Source organism: Aptenodytes patagonicus, chromosome 3 (assembly GCF_965638725.1).
Source record: "Aptenodytes patagonicus chromosome 3, bAptPat1.pri.cur, whole genome shotgun sequence".
Lineage (NCBI taxonomy): Eukaryota > Metazoa > Chordata > Aves > Sphenisciformes > Spheniscidae > Aptenodytes > Aptenodytes patagonicus.
Window position 1 is genome coordinate 14,875,544 of NC_134951.1, and position 18,052 is coordinate 14,893,595.

At 42.8% G+C, this 18,052-nt stretch overlaps 1 protein-coding gene across 4 annotated transcripts in view; it reads left to right on the plus strand.

Annotated features, from left to right (window-relative positions):
• The window catches only part of NBAS (NBAS subunit of NRZ tethering complex), a 214,384-nt gene that overhangs the window by 71,064 nt on the left and 125,268 nt on the right, over window positions 1–18,052 (plus strand). For 3 of the 4 annotated variants that reach the window (XM_076332759.1, XM_076332757.1, XM_076332758.1), the window contains exons 31-33: window positions 288–400; window positions 7,420–7,533; window positions 9,377–9,439. In XM_076332759.1, the coding sequence (XP_076188874.1) occupies window positions 288–400; window positions 7,420–7,533; window positions 9,377–9,439 (290 nt within the window). The remainder of the gene's footprint in view (window positions 1–287; window positions 401–7,419; window positions 7,534–9,376; window positions 9,440–18,052) is intronic. The other variant, XM_076332760.1, reaches the window with a different exon arrangement.

An 18,052-nucleotide genomic window follows, 5' to 3' on the forward strand; every position in this document is an offset into this window, starting at 1 on the left:
TCGAAATGGTTTACATGATGTTCCTATCACAACTAGGTGAAGAAGACTGTGGCAGTCCAAGAATAGAATTTCGTTAAAATGTTTAGCTAGCCATAACAGAGATATAGTGCCAAACACTTAACAATGTGTGTTACAGGACTAGTGAGTATTTTGACATTTCATAAGCATGTTAAACTACTGTGTTTTTTTTTTTTTTCTTTTTTTCCCTCACAGGTGAACTTTTTCTAGAAGTTTAACTCTGAATTTATTCAGTAATTTCTAGAAAAATTTGCTTCCTTCCTATTTAGGTGCTGTCTCCAACTTATTGTAGACTGTCCGAGTGCTATTCAGGAGGAGCTAGATCTCATTCGTGCTCTCGGCTACCTTGAAGAATTTGGTGTGAAAATATTACCATTACAAGGTACGGCATATTTTTATTCTTTATATGATTACTTGAATCACAGGCATAAATATGCATGACAACTAGTTTATTATTGCGTGAGTAAACTAAAGGGTCCCTTCCCTGCCTCCAAACAGCTTACAGGCACATACCAAAAAAAGATTTTTTTTTTTAAAAACATTTTTCAGTTGATGTGAGATAAAGAAAGATGTCAGCATATGGAATCTGTGTTTTGGGACTTATTTTTTGCAGGAGTTTTTAATAATTAGAGTACTGAGTATCTGAAGCTCCTGGTGACTTCAGCAGAAACAGTTTGAGCTCACCTTTTACTTGCAAAATAATCTGCCCTTGCCTATGTGTTGATGCGCTTTAAAATAACGGGTAGGAATCATAGAATCTTTGAGGTTGGAAAAGACCTCTAAGATCATCGAGTCCAACCGTCAACCCAACACCACCATGTCCACTAAACCATGTCCCTAAGTGTCTCATCTACTCGTCTTTTAAATACCTCCAGGGATTGGGACTCCACCACTTCCCTGGGCAGCCTGTTCCAATGTTTAACCACTCTTTCAGTAAAGACATTTTTCCTTACATCCAATCTAAACCTCCCCTGCTGCAACTTGAGGCCATTTCCTCTTGTCCTATCACTTCTTACTTGGGAGAAGAGACCGACACCCACCTCGCTACAACCTCCTTTCAGGTAGTTGTAGAGAGCAATGAGGTCTCCCCTGAGGCTCCTTTTCTCCAGGCTAAACAACCCCAGTTCCCTCAGCCAATCCTCAGAAGATTTGTTCTCCAGACCTCTCACCAGCCTCGTTGCCCTTCTCTGGACACGCTCCAGCACCTCAATGTCCTTCTTGTAGTGAGGGGCCCAAAACTGAACACAGTATTCGAGGTGCAGCCTCACCAGTGCCGAGTACAGGGGCACGATCACTTCCCTACTCCTGCTGGCCACACTATTTCTGATACAGGCCAGGATGCCATTGGCCTTCTTGGCCGCCTGGGCACACTGCTGGCTCATGTTCAGCCGGCTGTCAACCAACACCCCCAGGTCCTTTTCCGCCAGGCAGTTTTCCAGCCACTCTTCCCCAAGCCGGTAGCGTTGCATGGGGTTGTTGTGGCCAAAGTGCAGGACCCGGCACTTGGCCTTGTTGAATCTCATACAGTTGGCCTCGGCCCACTGATCCAGCCTGTCCAGGTCCCTCTGCAGAGCCTTCCTACCCTCGAGCAGATCAACACTCCCACCCAACTTGGTGTCGTCTGCAAACTTACTGAGGGTGCACTCAATCCCCTCATCCGGATCATTGATAAAGATATTAAACAAGACCGACCCCAAAACTGAGCCCTGGGGAACACCGCTCGTGACCGGCCGCCAACTGGATTGAACTCCATTCACCACAACTCTCTGGGCCCGGCTGTCCAGCCAGTTTTTGACCCAGCGCAGAGTCCACCTGTCTAAGCTGTGAGCCGCCAGCTTCTCTAGGAGAATGCTGTGGGAGACAGTGTCAAAGGCCTTGCTGAAGTCCAGGTAGACCACATCCACAGCCTTTCCCTCATCCACTAGGCGGGTCAGCTGGTCATAGAAGGAGATCAGGTTGGTCAAGCAGGACCTGCCTCTCATGAATCCATGCTGGCTAGGCCGGATCCCCTGGTTGTCCCGCTCATGCCTTGTGAGCGCCCTCAAGATGAGCCGCTCCATAATCTTCCCCGGCACCGAGGTCAGGCTGACAGGCCTGTAGTTCCCCGGATCCTCCTTCCGGCCCTTCTTGTGGATGGGCGTCACATTGGCAAGCCTCCAGTCGTCCGGGACCTCCCCCGTTAACCAGGACTGCTGATAAATGATGGAGAGTGGCTTGGCGAGCACCTTCGCCAGCTCCCTCAGCACTCTCGGGTGGATCCCATCTGGCCCCATAGACTTGTGAGCGTCCAGGTGGCGTAGCAGGTCATTGACTGCTTCCCCTTGGATTATGGGGGGTTCATCCTGCTCGCCGTCCCTGTCTTCCGGCTCAGGGGGCCAAGTACCCTAAGGATAACTGGTCTGCCTGTTAAAGACTGAGGCAAAGAAGGCATTGAGTACCTCAGCCTTTTCCTCATCCTCAGTGACAATGTTCCCCCCCGCATCCAATAAAGGATGGAGATTTTCCTTGGCTCTCTTCTTGTCATTAATATATTTGTAAAAACTTTTTTTGTTGTCTTTAACGACAGCGGCCAGATTGCGTTCTAGCTGGGCTTTTGCTTTTCTCATTTCTTCTCTGCACAACCTAACGAGATCCCTGTACTCTTCTTGAGTCGCCTGCCCCTTCTTCCACAAGCGGTAAACTCTCCTTTTTTTCCTGAGTCCCAGCAAGAGCTCCCCGTTCAGCCAGGCCGGTCGTCTTCCCCGCCCGTTCTTCTTACAGCGTACAGGGACAGCCTGCTCCTGCGCCTTTAAGACTTCCTTCTTGAAGATCGTCCAGCCTTCCTGGACCCCTTTGCCCTTCAGGACCGTCTCCCAAGGGACTCTCTCAACCAATGTCCTGAACAGGCCAAAGTCCGCCCTCCGGAAGTCCATGGTTGTGGTTTTGCTGCCCCCCCTCCTTACTTCACCAAGAAGCGAGAATTCTATCATTTCATGGTCGCTGAGCCCAAGACGGCCTCCGACCACCACATCTCCCACCAGTCCTTCTCTGTTAGTAAACAGCAGGTCAAGCGAGGCACCTCCCCTGGCAGGCTCACTTACCAGCTGTGTCAGGAAGTTGTCTTCCACACACTCCAGGAACCTCCTAGACTGCTTCCTCTCTGCCGTGTTGTATTTCCAGCAGACGTCCGGGAAGTTGAAGTCCCCCACGAGAACAAGGGCTAGCGATTGAGAGACTTCTGCCAGCCGCTTATAGAACGCTTCATCCGCCCCTTCATCCTGGTTGGGTGGTCTATAACAGACTCCCAGCAGGATATCTGCCTCGTTGGCCTTCCCCCTCATCCTTACCCATAAACACTTGACGGTAGCATCATCACAATCGTTGAGCTCTAGACAATCGAAACACTCCCTAACATACAGGGCCACCCCACCGCCTCTCCTTCCTCGCCTGTCCCTTCTGAAGAGTCTATAGCCATCCATTGCAGCACTCCAGTCATGAGAGTCACCCCACCATGTTTCTGTGATGGCGACTAAGTCATATCTCTCCTGCTGCACGATGGCTTCCAGCTCCTCCTGCTTGCCGCCCATGCTGCGTGCATTGGTGTAGATGCACTTGAGCTGGGTTATCGATTTCGCCCCCGGCATCGGCACGCCACCCCTAGGCTCATCTCTAGCGAGCCTGGTTTTATCCCCTTCCCCCTTCGAACCTAGTTTAAAGCCCTCTCAATGAGCCCTGCCAATTCATGAGCAATGATCCTTTTTCCCCTGTGAGACAGCTGGACTCCGTCTGTCACCAGCAGGCCCGGTGCCGTGTAAACCATCCCATGATCAGGAGGTACTTCATGTGTAGGCAGTTTTCATGTCTCCACTGGGCTGTTTCATTTTGAAGTATATAAAACCCAATGACAATGGAAATGTACTTTTACAAGATATTTCTTCTGATGACTTGTTTAAAACTTTAAATCTGTTTTGGAGCTCTGACTCCAATGGTATGGACAGTTGTTGGACAGAAGTTGGAAAGAAAGGATGATTATGGACAATGAGATAAAGGGGAAAATGGAATGTATTGCAGTATATTTTATTGCTTATAGATTGTGCCAAACTAACAAAGTTCATTGCTTTATGTGGTGGGTTGACCCTGGCTGGAAGCGAGTGCCCACCAAAGCTGCTCTATCACTCCCCTTCTCAGCTGGACAAGGGAGAGAGAATATAACAAAAGGCTCGTGGGTCGAGATAAGGACAGGGAGAGATCACTCAGCAATTACCGTCACGGGCAAAACAGACTCGGCTTGGGGAAATGAGTTTAATTTATTACCAATCAAATCAGAGCAGGGTAATGAGAAAATAAAAACTAAATCTTAAAACACCTTCCCCCCACCCCTCCCTTCCTCCTGGGCTCAAATTCACTCCCAATTTCCTCTACCTTTTCCCCCCAGCAGTGCAGGGGGACGGGGAATGGGGGTTGTGGTCAGTTCATCACATGTTGTTTCTGCTGCTCCTTCCTCCTCAGGGGGAGGACTCCTCACACTCTACACCTGCTCCCGCTTGGGGTCCCTCCCACTGGAGACAGTTCTCCACGAACTCCAATGTGAGTCCTTCCTACAGGCTGCAGTTCTTCACGAACTGCTCCAGCGTGGGTCCTTTCCACGGGCTGCAGTCCTTCAGGAACAGACTGCTCCAGTGTGGGTCCCCCATGGGGTCACAAGTCCTGCCAGCAAACCTGCTCCAGCGTGGGCTCTTCTTTCTCCACGCATCCGCAGGTCCTGCCAGGAGCCTGCTCCAGTGCGGGCTTCCCACAGGGTCACAGCCTCCTTTGGGCACATCCACCTGCTCCGGCGTGGGGTCCTCCATGCGCTGCAGGTGGATATCTGCTCCACTGTTAACCTCCATGGGCTGCAGGGGGACAGCCTGCCTCACCATGGTCTTCACCACAGGCTGCAGGGGAATCTCTGCTCCGGTGCCTGGAGCACCTCCTCCCCATCCTTCTTCCCTGACCTTGGTGTCTGCAGGGTTGTTTCTCTCACATATGCTCACTCCTCTCTCTGGCTACAATTGCGCAGTTTTTTTTTTTTCCCCCCCCACTTCTTGAATATGTTATCCCAGAGGCGCTGCCACTGTCGCTGATGGGCTTGGCTTTGGCCAGCTGCAGGTCCGTCTTGGAGCCGGCTGGCATTGGCTTTGTCGGACATGGGGGAAGCTTCTAGCAGCTTCTCATAGAAGCCACCCCTGTAGCCGTCCCACTACCAAAACCTTGCCACGCAAACCGGATACACTTTATTAACAGAAAAACCACTTTTCTAAGTGAAAGAAATACAAGAGAGCTCACTTGTGAAGGCTTTCAGTGAAGCTTGAATGTACGGCATATGGGCAACTATGTGAAACTGCATGAACATTGGTATTGAAAGCACTCCAGAAGAACTGGCTGAGAAGAACACTGAGGACCAATGAAATGTGCTGATGGTAGTGTTTTACTTTTGGCATTGTGCAGAGAAATACCGGGGTTTATGGAGAGCACTTGTGGGTCTATGGAAAACAAAGTGGTTGTTCTTAGTGGCTGTTGTTACTTTCGTGTTCTTTTTTTGTTCTCTCTTTTTTCTGAGTATTCCTTCAAAGTGAGCTGATGGTCTATATGTTATATTCAGAAACCTTACCGTTTCTGGACCGAGAATATGTTTGGTTTCTAGATCTTGCAATATTGCACTGTTGACTTCTAGAGCAGAACTATTTCTTAGTCAGTTTGTTCAGCCTGTAGAGAAGTACATGTGTATTTTCTTCATCTTTTTTGGTGTGGACATGAAGGTATCATTTAAACAAAGTGGCAACATAATATTACATTAACAGTATGTGTAATACAACTGATCTACATTAGTTAGAATATGTAAAATCATGCCTGTAATTTCATTAACGATCCTGACTTATCCTTTCTTTAGTATCTTTCATGTAAATCAAATTAATCTAATAAGATTAAAATTATGTTTTAAAGTTTTAATGAAAGCTTTTAAACGGTCAGTTACTTTGATAGACTGTCATTAAAATAACATTAAGAATCAGTTATTCCCACAGTAAGAATTAGCAATAGACTTTTATTTGCGCTTTTATGTTTAGTTTTCTGTAGAGCTTCCCCCCTTACTTGTATTTTTAGCGAACTCAGCAGTTGAAGTTGTGAACTGCTGTTATGATGTATATTAATAAAATCTGGTTTGGAGACTCCTTATTAACATAAAAGGTGAAGAAAAGTCCATCTAATGAAAATGTTTGACCCATGGTATTATTTCAGATTACTTTCAGTTATGTTAGATATTTCAAAAAACCTTGCTTATACGATCAGTGAATGAAAACATTTTACTGCTGTATACTAATATATGTGTGTGATAGAATATTAAAAATTAAACTAAAAGTGTAACCTTTTCCTGCTCCTCCATTCTTAGTTTGTTTTAGTCTAATTTGATTTCCAGAACTTTTTAATAGAGTTTTCATTATGCGAGTGCTTCTTTGCTCTTACTGAGAGCCCTAACATCATAAGTTTTAAGCCCAATATGCTAACGCAGAGTTTATTCCCCATGCAGACATTCATGTCTTACTGAGTGTTAAGTGGAAGGTCTGCATGCTGTTCCTCTGTGTTCTGAGAACTTGCATGGTATGAAAACATTACTTTTTAAAGCAGCAGACTGAAGTTAGCCACCCACTAACTAGCTAAAAAAAGCACTGAGATTGGTTCATGATATTAAATTATATAATTAAGGTAACTGTTTAATTCTTGGTAAAATATTTTTTGAAAAACAGTACTAATTATAAGCTTCTCGGGATATGATTAACACAACCTGGTGAATTTGCAGGCTATCCCTTCACTTGCTCAGAAAATATTTATGTAAATTAAAACAGCCTGAAGATTTTGCTTATGATAGTTCTTTCAGTCTGTGTGATGTATCCTGTCCACCCTAAAATAAAATGTAGCGTGAAATATTAGTTTCATTAATTAGTTTAAATAAAACACTAATGTTTTATTTAAAACATTCTGAATGAAAGTTAATGTCTGTTTTAGCAGTCTTTCTGAGAATATTGCAAAAATGATATTCTAAAAAAAAATTGTATAAAGGTATATGGTTAGTCATATAAATTTAAAAACATTGAGTCTGAAAACCTGAAACAAAAATAAGTTTTCATTCAGGTCAATCTCCCTCTTCTTCCTCCCTTCCCAGCCTGACTTGCTAATGATTGGGGCTGGATATATTGTAGTGTTATTTTAACTTTCTGTTTATAGGCTTAATTGAGGATCTGCATGCAGGTACATTTGGGCTGGTTTTCAGATTGTGTTTGCAGTCTTACACTCCGTAGCACTCTTTCTGCATCTACATTGTTTAACCAGAAATACAGCAGTAGGGTTCATTTATACAGTCTCTAACACCACTTCTTCTTTCAACAGTGCGTTTATGTTCTGATCGACTTAGTCTCATCAAGGACTGTCTTGCTCAGTTGTCAACGAACTATAAGCAGTCTGCTAAGCTCCTGGGACTTGCAAATTTGCTAAGGGTTGCAGGTAAGCCATGGTAATAAGAAACTGAATTGCAACACAACATGCATTTGTGTTATGCTTTAGGACATTTGAGTTGATCATTAGAATGTGTGTTCAAGGATATAACTGAAAAGTCATCTGGAAGAGCAGTCACTGGGGAGGAATGAAATATTTTACGTGAATGAAATAACAGTTGATATTGTCAGCTGCTCTGACATTCATACCTAAATAAAAAATATCATACCTAAAATAAAACTAGCCTTGTTTAATCTGGATTTTGAGTTAAAGCTCATTTCAGATTGGAGGAGTTGTGGCTGAGAATGTTTTGTTTTACAGTTAATGGGTAGTACTAAAATTCCAGTAAATCTTACTGTCTCTGTCAAATAAGGTAGTTTGATTTAATAATAGTCCCATTTAAGTTAGAGGGGGAAAAAAGTCATCTGTAATGCATAAACTTCAGCTGTTAGACTTTTGTCTATGCTTCATGTACTTCCTTTGTGTGCTAAAAATAATATGTTAGCTTGAGTATTCATTGAGCCGAACATCTTCAAGGACTGTATCCTAAGGATATTAGATTTTTTTTTTTTTTTTTTGAGATAGCCTACCTAAAAGTGTCTGGCAGACCTTTTGATTTTTGAAAAATACTTCATCAATGCAACTGCAAATACAATACTACTATATTTTTATGATGTAGAAATAGAATATAGAAATATAAAATAGAAATGCATATTTCATGCAGCGTGGTATAAAAATTCAGTGCATTCCAGCTTTGTCACTGATGCATGCTTGGCTAGTTCCTTTCTCTCTCTATTTGTTAAATAATTTAAGAATTTTTTCTTATGTTTTCAGGAAGCTTAGTACTGGCAATTTTTGTGTAGTATTATATATAGGGAGGGAGATATTCAAGGGGGTTGGGTGAGGTTATGAACAGAGGTACAGAAGTTAGGTTGTTGATCTCCTGAGATCCCTAGGTCCTAAAGAAAGGAATCACTGGAAATGTCGTCGTGACTCTGGTACGCTTAGTGCTCCTGTTAGGTAGCACTGCTACTTGAAAGATGGCAGAGGGGAGGGGATGGTACCATGCTAGGTAGCTGGATCCAATCTACTTATTTGTTCATTTTACATGTAATCTTCTCCTGTTCTCTAGAAAAACTAGAATGACAGTCATAACTTCTCTTTTTTTCTTTGCTCGCAAGACTTTTGGAAAAAAAAAATTCTATATTGGTTCATAAGACAAGATTGCTGTACAGCTCTTTCCCTCTCCTCTCCGCTTCTTCCCACATCGAGTTAAAATCTGTCAATTTTTCTTCTTAATATTCTGGGTTCTTTAGGCTAATGTTGCTGATTTTTGTTTTACCTTCTTGTTTGAATCTAAATGATTCTCTTTGTATGAGAGAAGGAAAAGCAAAATCCACAGTGATTCTATGAAGCTTAAAAACATGAAGTATTTTGTCCAGTAGTGTTACCCTAGTGCCTTAGTTGTAGGTCAGCATCTACAGTGCCCTGGTATGCCTTTGAACAGGGAACGAACGAACGAATGGAGGTGGCTCCCATCTCCAGAGACTGAAAGATGAGAGGCAATGTATATTAGTAGAGAACTTTAGGGAATTCCTATAGAGCTCATTGATATGGTAATGTCTGTGTGCTAGTGTTATAATCACAGCGGCGCTTATTGAGATACTACTGAAAAGAGAGATTTAAAAGAGATATTTAAAACTGGATGATGAAATGGCCTCCTGGTTTTCTGTACCATGCGGTTATTGGGCTGGAGAAAACCAGAAGATGAATGTGTGAGGTGGTTAATTTTTAAGCAGGTGAATGATTTAAAAAACTACTACTTATGCTACAAATTACATATTTATTCTAGGAGTGTTGGGTGCTCTGACTTTGATGGTTAACCTCAGGAATAACGCTAATGGTTGTTCCTGTGGTAAGTATGGAATTTTAGTAGTAAAAGTATATTTCAAGAGTGAATCTTGGTAAGGAATACACTTGCTTTTCTTGTCTCTTATGCTAAATAAACAGATAACTCAGTCACTTTTGAAGTTATCTTTTGGTTATAGATTAACATTTATTTGAAAGGAAAAACAGCAAGAAAACATTTCCAATAGTGACTTTCTGTGGTGGTGGATGTCGTGGTGGGTGGGTTTTTTTTGTTGTTGTTTTGTTTTTTAAATAGTAGTTTTAAGCTTTTGTGATTAAAAACCATTTCACTGTCACTGAGGGAAGACTGGTCATATTACTTATATAGAAATACTGTTTTCTGTACAGGATATTCATTTATAAGCAAGATATGGATTCAGTATGAGAATGCCATAGTTGTAAATTTTACCTAAACTTGTTGTAGGAGATGGGCTATGGAAAACAGGTTTCTTTCATTTTAAGAAACACAGTATTTCTTTAATCTTTTTTTAGTTTTTCTGAACTTAAAAGCTATAAACAGCATACCTCTATTACTGCAGATTTTTTTGTGCGTGACATTCCATCTCATTGACGACTATTCAGAAGAGTATCCAAAAGCATATAAATGAAATATGATTGTCATCGCTATTTTAAGTCATGCATGCAAATGCAATATTTTTCCAACAGATTAAAGAGAGTCTGTGGAGCTTCACTCTTTAGTCCTCAATTACTGCTGTATGTACTTCCAGTGAGTGCTGTAGTAGGTAAACTTACACTGAATTTAAAGTTGCATATGATTTTAACAGCTAGGTTAATAATACCTTTAAAAACAGATTTTAAGTGGAATGCTGGCTTAGCCTTAGTCATAGTCGGTAAAAAGTCTTGTAAAATTTAATAGTAGGTATAAAAAAATATATATATTTAAAGCAAGTTATGTAGAAATGGTATTTCTGTATCTATCGACTCGTTATTTAAGTTACTGAGTTACAATTAATTATTAATACGATGAAGAGTTATTTTAGGACTTTGTAGTCATAAGAATGATAACAAACGCTAATATTATTCCACAAATTAATTAGTAGCCAAAAGAGCAGCTCACGCATACAGACTTTTAAGATTCGTGAATGAGTATATTTTATTTTAAAATGAATATTAGAAAAGGAAAACCTTCCTTGCAGTTTTAGCACAGATAATCTTTGTTAGCAGGTTTAGAACTACTGGGAAAGTGTAACTTGATTTATAACAGCTTATGATGAAAGGGAATGGTTTTATGGAGGTGTATTGGGATGTGTCTGGATATTGAAAAGGAATCGAGGGATTGAACTTTATGGACTTGCTTAATGAAGAATTAGATAAAGTGCTGCTGGAAGAAAGAATTGTTTTTCATCTCTAATTGGTTTTCACTACTTACACAATTATCCTGATTTATGAGCCACCTTTGCTGTGAAAGAAGTTCTAATTTTCTCTTGTGGAACATACTTACCAGTATTGGTTATGCATGCTCAAATTTGCAGTCCTTCCATTGCCGATCCACTGTGTGTATCTGAGTAGAGTGCTTTCTTGTGCTTTATCCGCTAACTGGAGGAATTTGTTTCAGCATTTCCCCCTCTTTGCTCCCCCTGCACCCCATATGATTACTGATTGTGAAAGACCTGCTTGCTACATCTATCCATACCTATATAAATTTTATACATATGTGTATAGAGTATATAGTATATGCTATGTTATTCTATATATAATATATAGCCTATCAAATACTACAAGCATATATATTTCAATTTCAATTCTAAAAGAATGCATGGGGGCATCCAGTACACCTGGAACCAACTGCCCCAGGGGTGGAAACAGCCCTACCATTTGCCATGGACTGATCCAGACTGCACTGGAACAGGGTGAGGCTCTAGGACACTTACAGTACATTGATGACATCATCACGTGGGGCAACACAGCAGGAGAGGTTTTTGAGAAGGGGAAGAAAATAGTCGAAATCCTGCTGAAGGCCGGTTTTGCCATAAGACAAAGTAAGGTCAAGGGACCTGCACAGGAGATCCAGTTTTTAGGAATAAAATGGCAAGATGGACGTCGTCAGATCCCAATGGATGTGATCAACAAAACAACAGCCATGTCTCCACCAACTAGCAAAAAGGAAACACAAGCCTTCTTAGGGGGTTTTGGAGAATGCATATTCCAAATTACAGTCTGATTGTAAACCCTCTCTACCAAGTGACCCGAAAGAAGAACGATTTGAAGTGGGCCCCTGAGCAACGACAACCCTTTGAAGAAATTAAAGAGGAGATAGTTCATGCAGTAGCCCTGGGGCCATTCTGAGCAGGACAAGATGTAAAAAATGTGCTCTCCACCGCAGCCGGGGAGAATGGCCCTACCTGGAGCATCTGGCAGAAAGCACCAGGGGAGACTCGAGGTCGACCCCTAGGGTTTTGGAGTCGGGGATACAGAGGATCCGAGGCCTGCTATACTCCAACTGAAAGAGAGATATTGGCAGCATATGAAGGGGTTTGAGCCACTTCGGAAGTGGTTGGTACTTGAAGCACAGCTCCTCCTGGCACCCCGACTGCCGATGCTGGGCTGGATGTTCAGAGGGAGGGTCCCCTGTACACATCATGCAACTGATGCTACGTGGAGTAAGTGGGTCACACTGATCACACAATGGGCTTGAACAGGAAACCCCAGTCGCCCAGGAATCCTGGAAGTGATCGTGGACTGGCCAGAGGGCAAAGATTTTGGAATCTCACCAGAGGAGAAGGTGACGCGTGCTGAGGAGGCCCCACTGTATAATAAACTACCAGAAAATGAGAAGCAATATGCCCTGTTCACTGATGGGTCCTGTTGTCTTGTGGGAAAGCATCGGAGGTGGAAAGCTGCCGTGTGGAGTCCTGTACAACAAGTTGTAGGAACTGCTGAAGGAGAAGGTGAATCGAGTCAGTTTGCAGAGGTGAAAGCCATCCAGCTGGCTGTGGATGTTGCTGAATGAGAAAAGTGGCCAGTGCTCTATCTCTGAGTCAGTACTCATGGCTGGTGGCAAATGCCCCGTGGGGGTGGTTGCAGCAATGGAAGCAGAGCGACTGGCAGCGCAGAGGCAAACCCATCTGGGCTGCTGCATTGTGGCAAGACATTGCTGCCCGGGTGGAGAACCTGGTTGTAGAAGTCCATCACGTAGATGCTCGCGTACCTAAGAGTGGGGCCACTGAAGAACATCAAAACAAGCAGGAGGTGGATCAGGCTGCTGAGATTGAAGTGGCTCAGGTGGATGTGGACTGGCAACATAAGGGTGAGTTATTTATAGCTTGGATGGGCCCATGACACCTTAGGCCATCAAGGAAGAGATGCAACATACAGATGGGCTTGTGATCAAGGGGTGGACTTGACCATGGACACTATTGCGCAGGTTATCCATGAATGGGAAACATGCGCTGCGATCAAGCAAGCCCAGCGGTTAAAGCCTCTGTGGTATGGAGGACGATGGCTGAAATATAACTATGGGGAGGCCTGGCAGATCGATTATATCACACTGCCACAAACGCGCCAAGGCAAGCGCCACGTGCTTACAATGGTGGAGGCAACCACCGGGTGGCTGGAAACATATCCTGTGCCCCATGCCACTGCCTGGAGCACTGTCCTGGGCCTTGAAAAGCAAGTCCTATGGTGACATGGGACCGCAGAAAGAATTGAGTCAGACAACGGGACTCATTTCCGAAACAACCTCATAGACACCTGGGCCAAAGAGCACGGCATTGAGTGGGTGTATCACATCCCCTATCATGCACCAGCCTCTGGGAAAATTGAACGATACAATGGACTGTGAAAGACTACGCTGAGAGCAATGGGTGGTGGGACGTTCAAACATTGGGATACACATTTAGCAAAGGCCACCTGGTTAGTCAACACTCGGGGATCTGCCAATGGAGCCGGCCCTGCCCAGTCAGAACTTTTACGTACTGTAGATGGGAATAAAGTCCCTGTAGTACATGTAAAATATATGGTGGGGAAGACAGTCTGGGTTATTCCTGCCTTGGGCAAAGGCAAACCCAGTTGTGGGACTGTTTTTTGCTCAAGGACCTGGGTGCACTTGGTGGGTGATGCGGGAGGATGGGGAAGTCCGATATGTACCTCAAGGGGATTTGGTTTTGGGTGAGAATAGCCAATGATTTGAACTATATGATGTTAATTGCTACATGATATTATATGCCATACCAATGATATTACAATAAGAATCACCCAGATTAATCAAGAATGAACTTTGATGAAATTGAGCAAAGCACAGTGATGATGGTACCAGAACTGACTTCAACATGAAACAATCCAACACCGCATACCATCTCCATCTCTCCTGCCCTGAAGGACTGTTATGACAGATGGAGCCCAAAGTCATGGACTAAATGAACTCAACGAACATTTTAGAGGGATGGCCCATAGACTAAGGGAATGATATCTGTGTGTATATATATATCAAAAAACAGGAAAAGGCATGGTGATTAAGTAAAATGCATTGAAAGTGTGGGACCTGGGCATGACGTAGATGGTAGAGAATAAGGGGTGGATACTGTCCTGGTTTCAGCTGGGGTAGAGTTGGTTTTCTTCCTAGTAGCTGGTACAGTGCTGTGTTTTGGATTTAGGATGAGAACAAAGTTGATAACGCACCAATGTTCTAGTTGTTGCTAGGTAATGCTTACGCTAGTCAGGGACTTTTCAGCTTCCCGTGCTCTACCGACTGAGAAGGCTGGAGGTGCACAAGAATCTGGGAGGGGGCACAGCCAGGACAGCTGACCCCAACTGGCCAAAGGGACATTCCATACCATGTGACGTCATGCTCAGTACATAAACTGGGGAAAGCTGGCCGGGGGGGCCGCTGCTCGGGGACTGGCTGGACATTGGTCGGCGGGTGGTGAGCAATTGCATTGTGCATCACTTGCTTTGTATGTTCCCCCTCCTTCCCCCTCCTTCCCCCTCCTTCCCCCTCCTTCCCCCTCCTTCCCCCTCCTTCCCCCTCCTTCCCCCTCCTTCCCCCTCCTTCCCCCTCCTTCCCCCTCCTTCCCCCTCCTTCCCCCTCCTTCCCCCTCCTTCCCCCTCCTTCCCCCTCCTTCCCCCTCTTATTGTTATTTTATTTCAGTTATTAAACTGTTTCTATCTCAACTCATGAGTTTTTTCACTTTCACTTTTCCGATTCTCTCCCCCATCCCACTGGGCGGGGGGGGGGGGGAAGTGAGTGAGCGGCTGCGTGGTGCTCAGTTGCTGACTGAGGTTAAACCATGAGGTTAAACCACGACGGCTATGCATACAAGGGTAGAGTGCACGTGGTCATCCTCAAAAAGCTTTGGGAACTGTGTTCTCTGAATACAGTTTGTTTAGAGAGCAGCACTAAAAGTGAGTAATACTTATCAAAGCTAAAATACTGCTTAGGTAATGATACATCAGCTAGCTTTTTAATTGCTTTAAAGTATTTGATTAATGACAGTAAACTCTACTTAAGCCTCGTGTCACTACCTCTGTAAAGTAAGCACGCAAGTGTTTTCTGAATTTCACAGATGAGCAAAGTGAGTGAGGGAGGATGTGCTCAGCATGACAGCCAGAAAATCTGCACCTGTTCAGGGAGCTGGAGCTGTTCTACCTCTCGCAATCCTCACTTAATCCACACTCTCGGTTAAGAAAGGGTGTGAAAGAATTTGCTTTATGTAATTACTTGCTTAGCAAATAGAGGAGCAAAAAAAAATTAAAAAAAAGCTTATGTATCAGAAATTAAGAGTATCTTTTCTGCTGTTAGTGTGTACCAAAAAGATCTAGTGAGCATTGCTCTTTATTTCTTGAGTCAGGCTCTCTAGAAATGTTTTCTGTTCATTATTGTCTTTTCTCACAACTTCCTATGGTAATTTAGTGAATTTTAATATCCATAAGCTAATTCTAGTAACTTTAAGCCTTGGTCACATTCCTAAGTCAAAGCTTATTTTTGAAATCCACCTTCCTCAACACTGACTTTCTTGCTTAACGCCTGTGGAAGTAACCATACAGATGGTTTCTGATCTCCTAAATGTAGGTGGCGTGGAATTTTTGGTGTATACGTACAATTTTGGTAGCATTTGACTTTTATGACATGGTTTCACTAAGGATAATGTTATTTCATCCACTCACAAATACAGCATGTATCTTACTCAAAGTGTTTCAATAAGCTTTTTTTTTCCTTTGTGTGACCCAAATTGGATTCAAACTTTTTAAAAGTATTTGAACAGCCTTTATTTCTCAAGAAAAAATGATTTTCTGTTATTTCTGAGCTTCCATATTTTTCCTCTCATCATTTGTAATAGAATCATAGAGTCATTTAAGTTGGAGAAGACCTTTAAGGTCATCAAGTCCAACCGTTAACCTAGCACTGCCGAGTCCACCGCTAAACCATGTTACTAAGCACCGGATCTACACGTCTTTTAAATACCTCCAGGGATGGGGACTCCACCACTTCCCTGGGCAGCCTGGTCCAATGTTTAACCGCTCTTTCAGTAAAGACATTTTTCCTCACGTCCAATCTAAACCTCCCCTGGCGCAACTTGAGGCCATTTCCTCTTGTCCTATCGCTAGTTCCTTGGGAGAAGAGACCCACACCCACCTCGCTACAACCTCCTTTCAGGTATAATGTCATATCTGCTTGTATCAACTTCTATCTGAATGCTAAACATCGTAACAAAAGGAAATGGAAAGAACTTTGGAGACTTATATCTTACTGAGTGGAGTAACACTCAATATAAATGCATTTTCATTATGATATAAGGAGGCAATAGTTTGAAGGAGCTGAACACACACAAACTTTCACAAATAATAAAAGGGAAAGTAAAACTAAGATATTCTTTCCAGTTTCTGAACTTGATTTGTTTGAGTCTGGATGTCAAACGTTAACATTAAGGCTTAATGCAGAATTACTATGTAATATAATAAGGTCACCATTTTAATGTTTTTTCTCGTTGAACCTTTCTTGGTTTTAAATCTTGGATGTCTGCCAAAATAGCAAGGGGAACAATTTAGAATTCAAAACTTTCACTTTTATAAGACTTTATTATTAAAAATGCCTTCAAATGAGGCATCATGAATCTGAAGCAGTGGATTTTTTCATGTTTGAATAGAAGAACAAGACCTTGCCGCTAATCTGCAGCAGGTAGTATTTTAAGTGACTGCACTGTTGAGGCAATAAAAGCCACGTGAAAAAGGGCTTGGGCTGTGTGTTGTGGGGGATTCACTAGCCATGTCGGAGCTGACGGTTCTCCTGTGGCGTAACAGTGTGGGTCAAGATAATGGAAGTTTAAATGAGTGAACAGTAGAGATAAGATGAGCAAGTAGAGCCATGGGCTGGAAGGAAAATGTTTCTTATATTTTATGCTTGTGCTTTTGTAAAACGTGCGGAGATCTATCCTACTACATCAAAACTAATTAGCTTAAACATTGGGGATGGGGGACTTGTCAGCATACCACTGCTCAAGCACAGTTAGGAAGAAAACTGTTCCTTGCTCCAAGTGTTCCTCCTGTCTTCCCTCCAATACCGCTGATTTTTAAGTAGTAATAAATAGCAGTGATTATTTTGTCTAGCTGAAATCTGAGGGACAATAGTTTGATTATTTCTTGTGCCTTTTATTTGTGTCTGCTACTTAGTCAAATCTCTCTGTCAGTAGTAAAGCTGTCAGGGTGAAATGGGCATCAGAAGGTGAGTGGCAAGTATGGATTTCTTGCTTATAGAAATGGCAGTTCACATTTAGGTTGTGTAGATAGAAGCAGCTCTTTGTCATCTGTAATTGCTTTTGCCCGGATGAGAAGTTCCCAGGTTCCAGAGGGCAAAATTTTGCAACAGAAGAGCTTTGGATGTGATTAATTTGCAACATCATGTGTTGGCAGTATATAGAGCAAGAGGCCAAAAGATAAAATGATGGGAAGCCAACCTGTTCTCCCATCTGAGTTAGTTATGGACGGTGCCGGGATTAGGGGAATCTTGATTGAGTTCAATAATTAGGGCAACTTCGCTTCCCTGAATGTCATTCTAGTGCAACTGCTATATCTTGTCTTTTGAGAAAGCTTTAAAAAGAAATTTGCTTTGCCTACGTTGATGGACCTACAAAGTAGAGTTAAAAATAACAGCTTTGCAATTTAAGAACATGTACTCTTTAAATGGTTTTTGGAACCAGATCTGTTTAACCTTCTGAAATATTTGCATTTCACAAGTTGTAGTAATACAGTTTCATAAACCAGTGCCCTTTTCAAATGACTGTAACAGCAGTGACTGCGTAAAATTGCTTTTAATATTAAGGGAGAAACATGAGCAAGAAGCTTGTATAGAAAAAATCCACTCATTTTTATTAGCTTCTTGCCATCTTCCTTTCCTAAATTAAAATGACTAGTGTGAGATTATTTTTCCTGTGTATATTTAGTCTCCTTCTCATATAGTGCATGGACATACACAGAAGACTGGACCAGCTGGTGTCAGTAAAGTAAATAACTTTCATGAGATCAGTAGTATCTGAAGTGTTAACTTTTGACTCATAACTGGGGGAAGAGGCATTGTCCGGAAGGTCTGCTGACCGAGATACGTGTATGGTGTGAAAAAATAGTTTCAGTTCTACTCGCTCAATTTATGAGGGTAGGGATTTTTAAA